Source organism: Athene cunicularia, assembly GCF_003259725.1.
Source record: "Athene cunicularia isolate RWA chromosome Z unlocalized genomic scaffold, athCun1 chrZ_part2, whole genome shotgun sequence".
NCBI classification, from domain to species: Eukaryota; Metazoa; Chordata; class Aves; order Strigiformes; family Strigidae; genus Athene; species Athene cunicularia.
In genome coordinates, this window is record NW_020799143.1 from 7,408,493 (window position 1) to 7,427,472 (window position 18,980).

The 18,980-nt window shown below is 40.3% G+C and overlaps 1 protein-coding gene across 1 annotated transcript in view; it reads left to right on the plus strand.

Annotated features, from left to right (window-relative positions):
- The window catches only part of CHSY3 (chondroitin sulfate synthase 3), a 157,107-nt gene extending 151,178 nt beyond the window's left edge, over positions 1–5,929 (plus strand). Inside the window, exon 3 of the mRNA XM_026866027.1 lies at positions 3,464–5,929. Coding sequence (XP_026721828.1) covers positions 3,464–5,029 — 1,566 coding nt within the window. The 3' untranslated portion in view covers positions 5,030–5,929. The remainder of the gene's footprint in view (positions 1–3,463) is intronic.
- The last annotated feature ends 13,051 nt before the right edge of the window (positions 5,930–18,980 follow it).

The window sequence follows — 18,980 nt, forward strand, 5'->3', positions numbered from 1 at the left end:
AAATTAAATGTGTAAATGTAGTTAATGGTTGTTTCAGTTATACTCAAATACCATTCTTCATTGTGGATGATGAAAAACTGAAGTGATTCTTTATGATTAGAGGATTTAGGAAAGAGTAGAGTGTCAGGGTTTATGGGGAATTCTGGCGCCATTCAGCAACCAGCCTTCTTTCTTTTGTTTTCAATGTTAGACATTTTCTTTTTCTTTATTTTCCTGTGAGGGGATTTTAATGTGAAATTCTAAAAATAAAATTCATGGATTCAATAAAAAGTGGAGAATATAAAACCACAGTCACTTTGCAGAGCACACAGTAGACAGCTTTAAATAAAAGAGGCCAGGAAAGGGGTGTGACTTAAAACAGAAGAGATGGAAATACCACCTGAATAGCTGATCTTTTTTCATTATTCAAAATGTAAACTGTAGAGGGAGAAGGAAAAATAATTCTTCTAAAGAGCAAATATCCTTACCCAGCCCTTTCCCAGGGACTTTTTTCTAACTCAGTCCCTAATCTCTAATCTTCCTGTCCTGCCAGTGTCCATCTCTTGTCCCCAGGGAAGCCATATTTCAATTTTTCCATCACTGCTGGTTAAATGTTGACTCAGTACTGATGGTGTTCATTCCTGTTCTCTGTGATATCAAGGAAATTCCCCAGAACCTCTTGTCCCTGGTTCATCTCATCTACGTGACAAGCAAAATACCCACCTCCTGAAACAGAACAAATGTGGTCTGACAGCTTTAGGTAGTAGTTTTATGAATAAGGAGTATTTGAGTCATTTTGTAACTACGTATGTTTTTTCACAATCACTGTCACTTTGATATAGCAGACTTACCTGTTTTGTTAAAGGCAAATTTAAGATATCTTAAGGTAGTTATCAGAATTGGGCTGTTTCTTTTCTCTGTTTTATGACTCTAGCCTCAAAAATGCTGCCATGACTAATAGTAGCAATGTTTGCTCAAGTAGAGTCATTTGGGATCTGAATGAGGTGGGAGGGAGATTCCAGAAATTTTGTGTTAAATTTCTGGTTTTCATACATGCTAACATGTTTTGAGTAATTGTCATGGCTCTTATTAGGAGTTATTTTACATTTATAGCCCTATGCTTAATATTACTTCTAGTAGCAAAGCCTCTGTTCTAGAAAGAATTGCCATAAAATAAGCTATATGTTTTGAGTCTGAGACACTGAGCCATGAGACCTGACCTTGATTTCCTGTGTATAAAAGACAAACTTCAATACCCATCTCAAAATCTGATTATAGCTCAAGCTTACAACACCTTCCTGAACAACGTTTTCTATCTAATTAACACATACTCCTCATGTATTAATTATAGTCCAGTCTGTTTGCAGATGAAAAAGAGCAGCTTCTTGTATTGTACTTTATTTGCTACTCATGGGAAATAATTCTGTTTCTCTGGAGTTAGTAGATGTTAGCTTAGCAAAGAGCAGTGGGTCTTATATGTATTTATGATGTTAATATTTTACTCCTCCATATCACTTCCTATTTAAGAATAAATAGGCATCACATTAAATTAATAATGAGCTAAGTTTTCTTTTAGGGATGAAACTAAGTCAGAGAAAGTTTTATGATTTGCTCATAGTTTAGCTGTTAGCATAGAAAGGTGTAAAGGACAAATACTTTAAATCCTAGACCTGCACTTCAGCCATAAAATGTATCTACTGTTTAGAATATATTACAATTACAAATTTGACAGAAGTATTTCTTTTCTTGCCACAGAAATACATTGAAAATTACTCAGGATGAGTGATGCTAACATGATCTATAGTTTAATTGACATACTGTATTGTATGTATCCCTCAAACACACATATTCCAATGGTTATGTTTCAGTCACTGAATTCTTTATTGGCATGGGGAAAAAACATGTTTTGTTGAAATTAAGTGCATTCAGTTTTTGAATGTTAAGTAGGACTATCCATTTACATATGTTTGTAGGAAATTCATGCAGTTTTGTGCTCCTGTCATGGTTTGGGCTCAGAAGGCAACTGAGCACTACACAGCCCTTCCTCCCAGTCCTGGGAAGGAGAAAATGAAGCAAAAGGCTCGGGAATTGAGTCAAAGACAGGGAGAGGTATCTCATTCATTACAATTACAGGCATAAGACAGACTCATTAGGGAAATAAAATTTAATTAAATTAATTAAAAATTTAATTCAAAACACAAAGAACACCACGTAACAGACAGAGTGGGACAGTGAGAAGCATTACCACAACTTAAAAACTTCTCCCCCCACCCCTCCCTTCTTCCTGTGCTCAGTTTTATTCCTGGTATCTCTTCCTGCCCCTCTCAGTGGCACAGGGGGCAGGGAAGGAGGGGTGCAGTCAGTTCACAGCTTCTTTCTACCGGCAAGTGGGGGGAAGCACTCCTTTTCATTCTTCCCTGGTCCATGTGGCTCTCCTCTCATGGCAGACAGTCCTCCATCAACTTCCTCTGTCATGACTTCTTCCCAAGGGGTACAGCCATTCCTGTGCTGCTCCGGCGTGGGTCACGCCCACATCTTGCAGTCCTCCCAGCACCAAATTACAACTGTGGGGGCTTCTTCTTCCCTCAGAGTCCTGGCCTCCTTTAAGCACAGCCATGTGCTCCAGTGTGGAGTCCTCCACAGGTTGCAGGTGGGCATCTGCTCTACCATCATCCTCCCTGGGTGGCAGGGGGGCAGCCCTGGCATCTCACTATGGGACACAGCGGGGCTCTCTGCTCCAGCACACCTCCTTCCCTTCTTCCTCCTATGTTCCTCTGACCTCGGTGTTTGCATATGTGTTCTTCCTGTAACTCCTCTTAACAAGTCTGAACCTCCTCCCAGGTTCATGGTCTTAAATACTTTATTCCAGAGGCACAGTCACCATTGCTAATTGGCTCAACCTTAGCCAGAGGCAGGTGCAACTTGGAGCCAGGGGAGCTTTGTGAAGCTTCTCACAGGGAGCCACTGCTGTAGTCCTTTCCCCCACTACCAAAAACCCCTGCCACAGAAACCTGGCACAATTCCATAGACATAAATCCAAGGTCCTCTTAAAAAACATCATCAGTGTTGCAAACATTTTAGTAAGGATCTGTGCTAATAAGCATTTAGATGTAGGTGTTGACTTAAGTGTTTTGTGCATAGCAGCATTCAGCCTTGACCTAGGAACTCAGAAATACTGCCTACAGACCTTTGGTTAAGTGTTTTTCATATAGTTTTGAAGTTAGATGAAGTAAAGATAAATCCAAGATCTGACCTTCTGTTTAGTTAGAGAACAATATTTGCTTACTGTGGACAGTACTGAAACTGAGACCAAAAGAGTATAAATAATTCCTACTGAATACTTTGAAGTTCTGTGCCTAAAAATAGCCATGATCTATAATAAATGGTAATGATCGACAGTACCAATGTATGTTCTTTTGTCCATAGAAGCACTTCCACTTAATCTCTTTTTTTTTTTTTTTTCCCCCTCTCTGTCTCTTCCTAGATGCAGCAGTTGTTCCATGAAAACTATGAACACAACCGCAAGGGTTACATTCAAGATCTTCACAACAGCAAGATTCACACAGCTATAACACTTCATCCAAACAAAAGACCGGCCTACCAATACAGGCTTCACAATTACATACTGAGTCGCAAAATTTCTGAACTGCGCTATCGAACCATCCAGCTCCATAGAGAAAGTGCCCTGATGAGCAAGCTCAGTAACAGTGAAGTAAATAAGGAAGATCAGCAACTGGGAGTGATGCCATCTTTCAGTCATTTACAGCCCCGTGAAAGGGATGAAGTCATCGAGTGGGAGTTCCTGACAGGAAAATTTCTATTCTCCATGATGGAGAACCAGCCACCCCGTCAGAGCCTGAGCAGTGTCCTGCGGGCTGCACTGGATGACACTGTGATGCAAGTCATGGAAATGATAAATGAGAACTCTAGATCTAGAGGAAGGCTCATTGATTTCAAGGAAATACAGTATGGCTACCGCAGGGTGGATCCTCTGCATGGAGTGGAGTACATCCTGGATTTACTGCTTTTGTACAAAAGGCACAAAGGAAGAAAAGTTACAGTTCCAGTGAGACGTCATGCTTACCTTCAACAGTTGTTTAGCAAACCTTTCTTCAAAGAAGCAGAGGAGCTGGATATAAGAAGTCTGTTGGAGAATACCCACACTGATGCTCAATCTTTCTCTTTTGTTTCAAATACCTTAAAGATTTTTTCTTCTTCGTTCCAAGGCACCAAAGACATAGGGGGACGCAGTGACAAGAAAATACATATTCTTGTCCCTCTCACAGGAAGATTTGACATTTTCTCAAGATTTATGGATAACTTTGAGAAGACTTGTCTGATTCCCAAGCAGAATGTAAAGTTGGCAATAATTCTTTTCAGTTCTGAGTTGGGCCAAGATGCCAGCAAACACATAGAACTGATGAAAGAATACAGCATTAAGTATCCTAAGGCAGATATGGCCCTGATTCCAATGGCAGGAAAGTTTTCTAGAGGTTTAGGTCTTGAAATGGCCTCATCTCGATTTGACAATGGCACTTTGCTGCTGTTTTGTGATGTTGATCTGGTATTCACATCAGACTTCCTTCAGCGGTGCAGAGATAACACTATTCAGGGAGAACAGGTTTACTACCCTATCATCTTTAGCCAGTATGATCCAAAAATAATATATGGAGGCGACCCTCCAGCTAACAGTAGTTTTGTTTTCACAAAAAGAACTGGCTTTTGGAGGGAATATGGATTTGGAATTACCTGTATTTACAAAAGTGATCTACTTACTGCTGGTGGATTTGATACCTCAATTCAAGGCTGGGGACTTGAGGATGTAGATCTCTTTACTAAAGTGATAACATCTGGCTTGAAGGCTTTCAGAAGTCAAGAAGTAGGAGTTGTCCATATTTTTCATCCAGTTCAGTGTGACCCCAGTTTAGATCCGAAACAATATAAAATGTGCTTAGGGTCCAAAGCAAGTACGTTTGCCTCTACCATGCAGCTCGCTGAACTCTGGCTACAGAAACATTTGGGTGTCAGGTACAATCGAACTCTCTCCTGACATCTCAGCCTATTTGGCCTTGTTAGAGGAGTTTACCTCATTATTGTTATTATTATTTGATTTTGCTGTCATAGTTTTAAACTCCCTCCACGTTGTCTTCCAAAGACTGTTGACCTCAAATGGGATGAGTCTGCTGTTCACTGATGTTTCTTATACCTACTGAACTGGTAAGGTGAATTCCTTCATATTGCATTCATTTGAAATTCAGTCAAGTCATGGCAAATATATGATCCCATGGAGCACATCGATCACAAGAGACTGCATCAGAAGAACATTCTCTTTCAGCTCTGGGATGCAGTGTCATCTTTATTGAATTTCTCAGATTTGATGTGATACAAATATTTACTGGTGAAGGTACCACAAAAGTGCTTTATGCTTCTTCTGGGGATGGAACTCTATAAGATAAACTTGAGTTTTATAATTTATATGAGAACTTATATGTATAAATGCTACTTTTCTTCATCTTTAGAATTTTTAAAGTAAATGAATAACTATGATTGTACCTTTATTTTTTAAAAAAAAAAAAAAAAAAAGAAAAGCTGAGGAGCTACTTGCAAATACAACTGGTACTGGCTACCAAGGTCCTTAAATGTCTTATTATAACTAACTCTTCATTCCCGTTCACTCTAAGTGTAAATAAACTTTATTTTCACAAGGAGCAGGATTTAATCCAATGCTCATGTATGCTTTAGAAGATTTGTGAACCAACGTCCTTCATCTGCAGGCAAGAAGAAACTATGACTTAACATGGTCATTTATGATAAAATGCAAGCATACAGTATTCTTTTTTTGAAACATATAGTGTAAGTTGCTGTTTCTCTTTAGAATGAGATTCTAATACATAAATTTATTTTACATTCCTTTCATAAAGCTGCACTTGATACAGAGTGTTAGAAGTTAAAGCTGGGGTTGGGTTTTTTTTTTTGTTTGTTGTGTTTTGTTTTTGTTTTGTTTTTTTTTTTTTCATTTTCCATGAATATTGGTACTTAGTAGCTATTTGTTTTAAAATAATTATAGAATAATTATTTAAGTTTCAAAATTTACTCTTGCTGGTCAAAGTTCCGTGCCATATTTATATTAATGGAGGTTGTAAGACTGAGTTAAGATTTATCTCTGGACAAACTAAAGTTGTCATATCGTGGATTCATGGAGTAAAGTATTTAAAATCATACCAACATAAGAAATAATAAAATAAATTTCTGTACTTTAGAGAAATGGTTTTACGGGGATATATAAGTGCATGTGTGTGTACGTATATCCCTATATATAGCTAGATATATAGAGAGAGTCATTTCAAAATATGTTCCTCTTTTCCATTCAGGCAGCAATTTGTTACAATTGTTGTTATTTTTGCCACATGCTTGGAACGTTTCATGTTATACTGTGGTAAGAGCCCAAAGGCATCCAATAAATCATCAGAATTCAGCCAAACTTAAATTAATTCAGTGGTACATCAGTAAATTCAGTACCCTAGATTTCAAACTGTATTTCAAATAGAGCTGGACAAGAGAAAGTAAGCAGTTATTGAATTTAAGTTTGCAAGTTTTTCAGCTGTAACTGACTCCTGTGTTTCCTTTCAAAAAACAGCTGAGAGATTGGAATTCACTGACACATCTATTTGTATGAAGATATCCTGATAAATTTCCTAAGGCAGTGGAGGGTGTGTAGGTCAGTTAATGTATTTTATCTGCAGTTCTCTGTTCTGGATGTACCATGCAGGAAAAAAGCATCCCTGAAAAGAAGTGAGTAAAGTCATAATTAAAGGGCTGGCCGTAGCTTTTCGTATGCTTTGAAAAAGGCCATCCCCATTACCTTGAGTAAGATTGTAATTGTGGCAGATGAGAATGGATAGAAGGTAACTCATACCCTCCCCAAGAAGAGCTCCTGGCTTGCTATTTTCCTGGAGGCTCTTGCCTTCCTAGCCCAGTATTGTTAGCTCAAATGTCTGAAGACAGTAAAATTTAGTATTAATTATTAAATAAGTCTTTGAAACTGTTCTTTAAATTGCGTGCAAAGGTCATGCTTTGTTCAATAAGAGAGCCAAGAACAAGGAACATACAATTTATTTGATTGGTCTCTACTAACTGATGCATCTCAGATAACAGAAACTGAATGCCTGTTGATAAATGTTTGCGATGATTTCATAAACATGGAAAAAAGAATTATTTACAAAGACATCTAAGGAAATAATTGTCTGCTCAAATGTATTCCAGTGCTTATTTCAATTACTTAACTTTAGTGACCAGGAAGTATTTGCTCAGCTCAAAATAAAATAGTAGATTAGAACAAGAAATGGAACCAATCATTCAGTGGGGATAAAGATGTATACAGAGGGCTTGCAGGATCAGGTCCTACATGATAAAAGCAAAATGCTAGTATTTACCAGTACAAATATTTATTTAGTGTCTGATTCATTTGTTTATATGATAAATTACTTTGTTAAAAACCTGATTATAAATGTTTATTATGAAATATTGCATTGTCTTTTGAAATAACTATCCTGAGATAACTTGAGAACTTGTGTTAGTTTGTTTAAGGAATAATATGCCTTCTAAGGGATCATATTAAAAGAAAGAAAAGCACAAAAGTGTTGGAGTAATGTTATGGATGTATAGATTAAGATGGGAATGTCTGTGCTTTTGTCTAGTTTGAATAATAATCTTAATTATAAAATGAAATTTCTATGTATAAGATGACCCTTTGTAAATGCATAACTAATGAAGTCGTGACATAACAATCAATTTTTCCCAAAACCCCCTTACCCTGGGAATGGGTTCCCTGGTTTCAGTCTGGGAAGTGTGTTGCAAACTGCTCACAATTTGGCTTTTCAGACGCTGCCTTTAAAAACAAAAAATCTCAGCAGTCCACACACAGAAACCTCAGAAATCCCCACACCACCCCCCATCCTGGCATGTTTTCCCATTCACAGTATTTAATTTAACAGAGCATTTTCATCTTCTGGAGGAAACAAAACCATCAGGTTGGGCTACCTAACACTTGCTGAGTATACTCTGCATCAGGGTGCCAGTTCTTAAGCTGGGAAAAGGTAGAGGGTCAGGGGGAGATGTGAGGCTCAGCCATGGAAGTTGGCGCCTTCTGCCCAACTCACCTCCTTGCTGCCACCAGCACTTCCAAATGCCAGCCAGTGCAGAAGAGCTCCTCTTGCTGCCACCAACTGTTTTTGGGAAGCAAAGGGGCCATATGAATCAGGACTTGGGAGGAGTGAAAGGAGGATGCCGAGCTGATGCTTCATTGGGTTGGGGCAGCGGGGTATCTTGTGCAGATCCTGTGTTTCCCTGTCTCTGGGTGGAAGAGGAGTCTGGTCCCACAGCTTTTCCCTGTTTTCTCTCAAGGGGCGTTGTGAAGTAAGGAGCAAAACTGGCAGTCCTTCCACTCAGTGAGGCTCATGGGCCTGGACCATGTACTTGGAGTCCCACCATATCATGGGACATGAGGGGATAAAGGTACCACATGGTCTTCCCAAAAAGCAGTACAGAGAGGCACTCACCAAAGACTAGAGAGATGTGAGCAAAAAGCTCTTTTGGAGCTTTTGTACCAGTGTGTGCTCAACAGTGCCTCAAGTCTCTCGCAGAAATTGTCATGCTATTAAAATGGCTCATAGGAGTGTACTGTGGATCCTGAGGAACTGTGGAGGCTTCCAAGGACCATGACTTAACAACCGCTTTCTTTAAACAGAGCAAATAAGCAATTTAAATTCTTTTGGTTTCTTAAGAAGTCATCCTGATGTTATGGCTAGTTTGCCACTCAGAAGATTTTGCTCCAAAGAACAATGAATGCTTGCTTTAAGATAGAAACAAAATACATGGGCAGTCTTCATCTGATTTTCCTGCAACTTGAAATTGGGTAGGATTTCTGGAAAAAAGTATGGACTAAGAACGTCCTCTGACTGGACAGAAGTTTTGTGCTTCTGCTGTATTTTTAAAAGAGAAACAGATGAGAAGAAAACAAACAAACAAAAAAGCCTATAGTAGATACACACAAAAATCAGCCATGATGTGAGGGTAGCACTGATGATTATGGTCCTAAACTGTAGCACGGTGAGATGTTTCACAAAAGACTATTTACAATAACTGAATATCACTGAAGGTTATACTCTGTCATAAGTGTATACTCAATGTAAAGTTGAATCAGTCCATTTTTAATTCTTTCATTTCTTATAATAATTTTCTTTACATTTTATTATGTCAGCATGTATTCACTTGATTAATGAGCTGGTTTTTCATGACTCACTCTTTCCGTCTCATTTTTCTTTTCCTTGGGTCTTCCCATTTGCAGTATATATTATTACAGTATTTGAAACTCTTTGAGCTAGCAGGATACTTCTGTTATGGTTTTATGATGTCACTGCCATGTAGAACTGCTGCACTAGAGTATTTTGCTGAATGAGTTTCCAGTCCTGCTTCACACTGTTTCATTTTGCCTGTCACTGTAAGTTAAAAGTGTTCTAAATATTAGTACTTCATCCCTTCCTCTGGTCTCCTTTGTACTGGAATCCTACTGAGACAAGTAAATGCAAAAACTTTCCAATCCTTCAGTCTAGGAAAATGAACAGTCTGTGAATTTTCTTATATCTTTTGTTTGTTTGTGGAGTTTTTTGCCTTCAAATCTAGAATTCCAGAAGCATATTTATCAGTTCCGTAATTTTCATAAAATAAATAATAATTATTAAGACGTAAGACAACACATATATGGGCTACAGGATAAAAATTTTACATCCTTATTTTCTAGGCATCTAATTATTCAACAGATGATTACCATTTATAGAAACTTAGAAAATAAATTGGAAGAATCCTTGCTGATTTAGGGTTTATTTAGAATTAGTGGAAAGCTTAACCATGTAGGCAGAGATCAAAAGATGTTCTATATACTGTAGGCTGCTGGGTTTTGTTTCTTTTGTAGTGCTGGTGGGAAGATCTCCTCAACTCTGCATAGGATGCCTGCAGTGTGGTAGTGTTCTTCACAAACCAGTCATTAAGTGACTGCAAGGCTGTGGGCACAGCATTCAGCTTCATGCAGCAGTCAAGACTTACTGGACTTACCTAAACATGTGTAAGACTGTTCCTTAGATTCAGAGGGACTCTGGTGTGGCAGAATCAGATGGTAGGTACATAGGTTAAATAGATCTGCTGCCACAACTTCTGGGCACAACCTCTGAAGGCAGGAGACCCCAGCAATGCCGTGGGCTTTGTAAAAATATTCCTAAAAGATATTCCTAGCTAATGTAGGTGCCAAATACTTTTACTTAGACCAAGTAAATTGCCTTTAGGTGAAAAAAAAAAAAAAAAAAAACAAACCACAAAAAACTAATGATGAAAAAAATTGCTTGTGCTTGAGATCAAGAACTGAAGAAGAGATAAGATGACTAAATGCATTGAAGGTAGAACCATGAGTGACCAGAGACAGAACTGCTGAGCATAGTTCAACCTCAAAACCAAAACTCAGATCTGCTTCAAGGACAATTCTCCTACCAGCTGCCTTGGGCAGATGTAAGTATTAGAAGCCTGAATTTGTACAAAGCATCATGGTGTCCAAGGTTGCTTCATGCTTCTTGCATGCATTGCTGGGGGAAGGCACAAAGTCCAAACGCAACGTTAGCAGCAGTTGAAGAAAAGAACAAGGAATGCAGTTAAGTGAGGAATGCAGTAGAAATAGTTTCATGGGTGACAGGATGGATAGGAATGATGTAAATCCAGAAAGGTGTGTGTGTCTTTATTATATTAAAAGAGTTCAAGACAAAACTTATTTTAAAGTAGAATCTAGCTTTCCTTTCTTCTTGAAAGCTTTTCACCTTGCTTTGCATTCCACTTGTACAGGAAGTGACAAATGCTGAAACCATCTGGACCAATACCAAAACTATTGACATTTCACACCTGGTTTATTCTGACCAGCAAGCCCAAGTTCACTGAAGTGATAGTTAAATTGGCAATTATGACTTTATGTTCTCTTTTTAGACATGACACCCTTTATTATTATTTAACTGGGAGTGAGATCTTTGACAACTTTGTTCTATTTGTGCCTAAGATGCTCTGGTTTTTCCATTGTAACTTCAAATATTGCACTATTATGTGGCATATCATTGTTTTAAATAAGAAAGAGTTTCTTTAAACAAAGGCTTCTGGACAGTAGTATATAACTGCTGTAACCTTGCAGCCACAGTCACATGGTTGAAATAAAGTATGTTCACCTGTGTTCTTTTATTTACTGCATTGATACAATAATTTTACTGATGAGAAATCTAGATGAATATGAGTTATGACTGAATATTTTCTGTTGGAAATTTTTTGAAATAACTGGGACCAAGTGACAAGCCAAACACCCAACACGTGCTGATACTGGAGGATATACAGAGACTATAGGTACTTTTAAGAAAACAAGTTACAGGAAGATGTCTCTGGTAAAAGTCAATGAGAAATGCTGTTTTCAACACCAGAACTGCAGGTAGCAGATTTGTGTTGCTTCTAGAGCCATATCTTCTGCCATGACCAAGAGGTGTTAAAAGGGAAGAACACAAAGGCATATCCCTGGATATTGAGAAGACCACTCTGGCTAAACAGGGAGCTTTGGCTGCAACTCAGGGAGAAGAGGAGAGTTTACAGCTTTTGGAAGAAGGGGCTAGTGACGCACAATGATTACAAAGAAGCTGTGAGGCTATGCAGGGCAGAAATCAGGAGGTCTAAAGCCCAGCTGGAAAATAATCTGGCTTCAGCAATCAAGGACAACAAGAAATGTTTCTATAAGTATGTCAGCAGCAAAAGAAAGACCAGGGAGAGCCTCCATCCCCTGCTAGATGCAGGAGAAAACATGGTAACGAATGATGAGGAAAAGGCTGAGGTGCTTAATGCCTTCTTTGCTTCATTCTTTACTAACAAGAGTACTTGTACTGAGGGAATCCAGCCTCCTCAGCCAGAAGACAGAGACTGGGAGAATGACCCCCCCACAATCCAGGAGGAGACAGTCACTGACCTGCTGCATCACACAGACACACACAAGTCTGTGGGACCAGATGGGATACACCCGATGGTGCTGAAGAAGCTGGCTGGGGTGCTCGCCAAGATGCTTTCCATCATTTACCAGCAGTCCTGGCTGACCGGGGAGGTCCTGACTGATGGAAAATTGGCCAGTGTGATGCCAACATATAAGAAGGGTCAGAAGGATGATCCGGGAAATTAAGAGGCCTGTCAGCTTGACTTCAGTGCCTGGGAAGCTGATGGAGCAGCTCATCCTGAGTAACATCACTCAGAACATGTGGGACAACCAGATGTTCAGGCCCAGTCAGCATGGGTTTATGAAAGGCAGGTCCTGCCTGACAAACCTGATCTCCTTCTATGACAGGGTGACCTGCTTATTGGATGAGGGAAAGGCTGTGGATGTTGTCTGCCTTGACTTCAGTAAGGCCTTTGGCATCATTTCCCACAGCATTCTCCTGGTGAAACTGGCTGCTCGAGGCTTGGATGGGCACATGCTTTGCTGGGTAAAAAACTGTCTGGATGGCCGGGCCCAGAGAGTTGTGGTGAATGGAGTTAAATCCAGTTAGCGGCCGGTCACGAGTGGTGTCCCCCAGGGCTGGGTTTTGGGCCCACTCCTGTTCAACATCTTTATTGATGACCTAGACGAGGGGATCGAGTGCACCCTCAGTCAGTTTGCAGATGACCCCAAGTTGGGTGGGAGTGTTGATCTGCTCGAGGGTAGGGAGGCTCTGCAGAGAGACTGGAGCCATGGGCTGAGGCCAGCTGGAGGAGTTTCCATAAGGCCAAATGCCGGGGGCTGCCCTTGGGCCACAACAACCCCCAGCAGTGCTACAGGCTTGGGGAGAGTGGCTAGAGAGCTGCCAGTCAGAGAGGGACCTGGGGGTGCTGATTGACAGCCGGCTGAACAGGAGCCAGCAGTGTGCCCAGGTGGCCAAGAAGGCCAATGGCATCCTGGCTTGTGTCAGCAATAGCGTGGCCAGCAGGGACAGGGAAGGGATCTGACCCCTGTACTCGGCACTGGTGAGGCCACACCTCGATTCCTGTGTTCAGTTTTGGGCCCCTCACTACAAAAAGGACATTGAATGACTCGAGCGTGTCCAGAGAAGGGCAACGGTGCAGGGTCTGGAGGACAGGTCATATGGGGAGCAGCTGAGGGAACTGGGGGTGTTTAGTCTGGAGAAGAGGAGGCTGAGGGGAGACCTCATCGCCCTCTACAGCTCCCTAACAGGAGGGTGCAGAGAGCTGGGGATGAGGCTCTTTAACCAAGTAACAAGTGATAGGAGAAGAGAAATGGCCTCAAGCTACACCAAGGAAGGATTAGACTGGACATTAGGAAGCATTTCTTTACAGAAGGGGTTGTTGGGCATTGGAATGGGCTGCCCAGGGAGGTGGTTGAGTCCCCATCCCTGGAGGTGTTTAAGAGTTGGGTCAACATAGCACTGGGGGATCTGGTGTAGTTGAGGGTTGGACAGGATGATCTACAAGGTCTTTTCCAACCTAGACAATTCTGCGATTCTGTGATTGCCTTCATGTATCAGAGTCCAGATAGATCAAGTTTTAGCCTAACACACCTTAGAAGAGAACCCAGAGAGAAACATGGGACTGTTCAAAGAAGGGAGCATAAGAGAAACCAAAGAGTAGATTCCTTTTCTTCCTTTTCTTTAGGCGTGACATGTTGCTGTATGCCGCAGGGAGCTATCAGGTCTGTGTGGATTCAGCTTGATACCACGTGGGGAAGCCTCTTCATTAAACTTTGTGGAAAAAAAGCATAAATGTGGTGCTGCACGAGGATATCAGACCGGCACAATTCTATGAGAGTTATAACAAGCAGAGCTGTTTATTTTTCCTGTAGTACATACTTATGCTCTCACCAAAGCTCTTACTGCATAATTAGCAAATCAGCAATTAGACAGCTATCTACCTTTTCTCCTAGCAGCCTAAGACCACTCTAACACGTGCTGTGCAGACCAATCAGCTTCTTGTTCACACGCTGTTCACATGATGGTAACTTCTCACAGTTCAGGACTTTTCACAGTTCAGTGTTGCAGCTGTCCGTTGTTCTTCCCTGCCACTTTGGCACAAGCCAGCAGTTTCTTACCTTTCTCCCAGGGCCTGTTTCTCATCAAAGCCTTGCTGCTTCTCAGGGGCTGTGTGAGGCTGACGTCTCCCACAATGCGGGGTATGTGACCGGAGCAGATACTGGTGGGCAATGAGAAAGAAAGAAAGTGCATGGGAAATTATATAAGAACCCAATAAAATGGATTTTTTTTTTTTTTCTTGGAAGTAGAAATTCAGTCTGTGGGTAAGCAGTTTTACTAGCCTTGATATGTAATGGTAAGAGCCAGTAATAGAGAGAGAAATCAGAGCACATAAAATTGAAAGGAAGGAGAGATACAGACATAGTGATCAAGTACCTATGTAAACACAAAATGTCATTAAAGTAAATGGGAAAAAGTAACAGAAGAAATAGAAGAAAAAAACTGCAGGAAGAAAACTGCAGGAAGAAAAGAAGAATTTAGACAGATATAATAAAAAATAACTGAAGGACTAGTGTAATTGTAACCATTAAGCATTGGGCAGAGAACGTTTTGCAGTACTGTTTGAGAAACATGGGAAACATGTTATGGGAAACATTTCTGCAGCAGTGCACACCACTGCTTTACCTGGCTGTGCCTTAAGGAGAAATTACCAAGCTAATACTAAAATATTCCTACTTTTGCTTGCTTTTTATCAAAGCCTAAAATACCTGCTTTTGTTTTCGTGTTGGCTTGCTTCCACCATCTGTGGTAAGTATCTATTTCAATGCTGTGTTACTGGGATTTTCTGAACAGAGTAAATAAGATGGGAAAGCTGTCTTTAATACTAACAGTTGAAGCTTAGTGGTAGAGAATTGTTAATACCAACACTATGGTACATCTGAAAAAAAAATATATTATAATCCTCTAATTACAGAAAGCTGGCAGTCTGAGCTTCTGCAGTTTTTCCCATCTTCTTTCCCTTTCTATTCCACCTTCAGTTTCTGGCTTCTGCTGTACTTAGGTAGTAATGACAAACTTAGATGCCTAAGAAAATCTAAGAAATCTATTATCACCATAGCAAGGAGTTAAATTTTTGGCACAAGTGTGATTATGATCTTAGACATTTAACCCAAAACTGCATATTCCACATAAAATTATTTTCCAACACCTTGGTAGTTTATTCATCCAGATATGATTAAGTAAGACACTGTAATGATGTCACTGCTGTGTAAAATTGCTGAAGCTACAGTACTTTGTGGAATTAGTTCCCAGCTCTGTTGCAAGCCATTTCCATTTGCCTGTCACTTCTCTTTAAACTATCCTGAATTTTATTACCACTTCCCTCAGTCTCTTCTCCTGACACCTTGAGTTTCTTGCCAGGAACAGGAACACAAAACCTTTCCAGACTTTAAAATGCATCTCAAAAATTAGGGCTGAAGCATACAAAAGTCACTGATTCAGCAGATGTTAAAGGGCTCAGTGACACAGAGAAGCAAACCCTTGAAAATGGAGAGACAAAATGTTGAAGAAGCAGGAGGTGCTTAGCTCCTGAGACATGTATCAGTCTTTGTGAGGTCACATTTTTATAATACTCTATTTGCTGCTAACACTCATGACAGCTATGTTGCTTTATTACAGACTTAACTGCTAAGCTTTGTCTGACAGTAGTATTTGTGAAGTAAATTAAAAAGTCAGGAATGGTGTTTGGGAGAGAAACAAGAAGGAAAAATGTATCCATACTTATCTACTGCAAGTCTGGTTCTGTTAGTGCTCCCAGAGTGGTGGAGTCAACAAGATCTCTGGAGGGCACTCTTCCTTCCATAGTGGAATCGAGTTGCCTGAAGATGAATAAGCATCTTACTAAAAACTCTTATGCTTGTGTACTACACGTTTTTTACAGAATCACACACAATCACAGAGTGGCTGAGATGAAAAGGGACCTCTGGAAATCATCTAGTCCAAACCTCCGCTCAAAGCAGAATCACCTAGTGCAGGTTGAACATGAGTGTGTCCAGTTGAGTTTTGAGCATCTCCACAGGTGGAGAAGCTACAGCCTCAAAGGGCAACCTGTGTCTATTTAACCAGACCCAGTGGGCACTACCAAGAGGAGTCTGTCACTGGGCACCACTGGAAAGAGCCTGGTGCCATTCTCTTTGCAACCTCCATCCAGGTAATCATATATATGAATAGGATATCCCCTAAGCTGCCTCTAGGCTAAGCAGTCCCAGCTCTCTTAGCTTTTCCTCACAGGAGAATTGCTCCACTCCATCGTCTTTGTGACCCTTTATTGGACTCTCACCAGTAGCTCCATATGTCTCTTGTACTGGAAAGTCCAAAAGTGGACACAGTACTGCAAGTATCAGCACCAGTGCTGAGGAAAGGGAAAGGACCACCTCCTGACATGCTGCAACTTCCTAATGCAGACCAGGATACCATAAGCCTTCTTTGCCCCAAAGGCACAGTGCTGGCCTATGTTCAATTTTATGTCCATCAGGACCTCCAGAGCCTTTTCTGCAGAGCTGATTTCCAGCTGAGTGGCCCCCAACATACATTAGTGCCTGGGATTAATCCTTTCCAGGGACAGGAATTTGCACTGCTCCATGTTGAACTTCATGAGGGTCCCATCAGCCCATTTCTCCAGTTTGTTAAGTTCCTGAAGGCAAATCTTAACACTGAGATGTAGGCAAAGAAGTCATTGAGTAACTTGACCTTTTCATGTCTTTTGTCATAATGTCTCTTGCCCAGTGCAGCAATGGACCTGCATTTTCCCTTCTATTCCATTTGCTGATGATACATCTTTTACAGCCCTTTTTGTTACCTTATGCCTCTTGCCAGGGTCAACTGGTGGCTTTGGCTTTCCTGACCCACAGCTGTGTGCTGGGACAGCGTCTCCTTATTTCTTACCGGTTACTTGTCCCTGCTTTCACCTCCTGTATGCTTTATGTTGTTTTGTTCATCCATGCAGGCCTGTTTTTCAAAAAAAAAAGGTATTTAGGTGGCCTTCCAGTAGAAACCACTGATTTCTCTCTGAGTTAGTAACCTGGATAAGTTTTCGGGTGTAATTTGTACTGCTAAAGACTCTGCTGGATTGCTAATTGAAAAATATGTGTAGAGTGAATATATAGGTGCAGAACTGTTACTACAAGCTTCTATCCAGGACCCACCTTGTCCTGCAGCAGTAGGTAGGATACTCAATGATACAAAGATGTCAGAGGGAAAAGACTTAGGACTGAGCAGGCAGTAGAGATATGAAGCATCTCAGGGAAGTTTTCTATTGATATTTCTAAGATAAGCTGCAGTGCTGCTGTTATTAAGAAGGCAGTTACCTGCTGAGGACTGAACTGAGACAGTAGGTTGACCAATTTGACTACCATTATGGCCAGAGATATTTGTTAAGTGCTGTGATACTGTATTGAGAAAATAAGCCATTGCATATTTGGGATTTGAAAACCTGGGACTGTGAACCAACTGCTATTAAATGGTGATTTGTCTCTTTCATGTTCTTTTATAAAAGTTTGGCTTAATTTTTATTCATGCAAAACTAGTTTAAAGCACAAAAGAGTAATACTAGTATCCTGATTTAAAAAGAAAATATACTAAGCTGAGTGTCTGACACTTATAGAAATGTTCTGTCTGTATTCTTGTCTGTTAGGATTATCGAAATAAGAGAATCTGTGTTTTGTCAGTTCTGGAGGTTTTTTTAGCAGTGACATTTCCTCCCATGTAAGGTGACAAATGGCTCCTTCGGTTACTGCCCTATAAAATATTTCTTTTTTGTCTAACTCTTGGTTGCTTAAACTTGCTAAATGTGGTGATCATTAATAGTGGCGACAAATATACACCAAACTGGTCTCATCATAACAGATTCATCCACAGACCAATAAAGGTAAAATCTCTTGAGAGCAACATGAAACCAATTAAATTATTGCTGGTGGCATTTAACAGTTGGGAGGAAGAAATTACTCTTTTGTGACACTATTAAGAAATACCTCCAATACTGAAGCATCTGTTAGAACTCAGTATAGAAGTGCTCTAAAGGTTTCTTCTAACTGAAAAGCAACTAAACCTTTAACAGCAAGCTGTACACTCCAGATTACTGTAGCAATTTCAGAATGTACGGAGCAATACCAGTAACACAGACTGTGTGTTCTACATGTCTCTGGAATTAGAGGGGTTTTACCTGCAAAGATACTCAGATACTTATTCACACCATCTTTTTTGGCTAGTTCACTTATCTAATTTTGGCACGAGTCACACCACATAAAGCTGTAACCTAACTCCCAAACAGTCTTTGAGAGCATGCCAACACTGAAAGGGGAGCATAAAGCTAATATGATTCCTGCCCAACATGCAGCATTAGAGAGTGTAGCACACAGTTTCTACTACTTGACATGCAGCTCAAAGTGGTACCACAGTAGTCTTGAGTTTGCTCAGAAAATAAGCAGAATGGATGGGTTGGGAATGGCTTGACATTTTTAGACAATGTCAAGACAACCACTCACCAAGATCACATTTGGACAGCACCCAAGGTCTGGTTCTCTATCTACCTTCTAATGAAATAAAAGTTTGCTTAGGAAACAAGTCTTTCAACACTGCCAACAAAATATGTTTAGGTCTTCTACCTGTCTTATTCTTGCAAAATCTTTTATTTATTTTCTTTATTTAAAAATATTTTTAAACATTAACTAGTGAATATTTAGCATTTTGCTGCCATCTTGGCGTCCAACAAAACTTAATGTGAACCAGTTTCTTGTTCTTTCTGACCCACATCAAATGGATGAGATTGGAGGGGGGCAGGGGGGTGACACACAAGGTGGCTTAACTACTTGCCTTTTCTAAAGGCTTCTTCAGCTCATGAGAAACTGAAAAGAAGTCCTTCAGAGCAGGCTGTATTTTCCTATTTTGAGACAAAAGTGAGCTTCTGTATCAAAGAAGGACTGTATT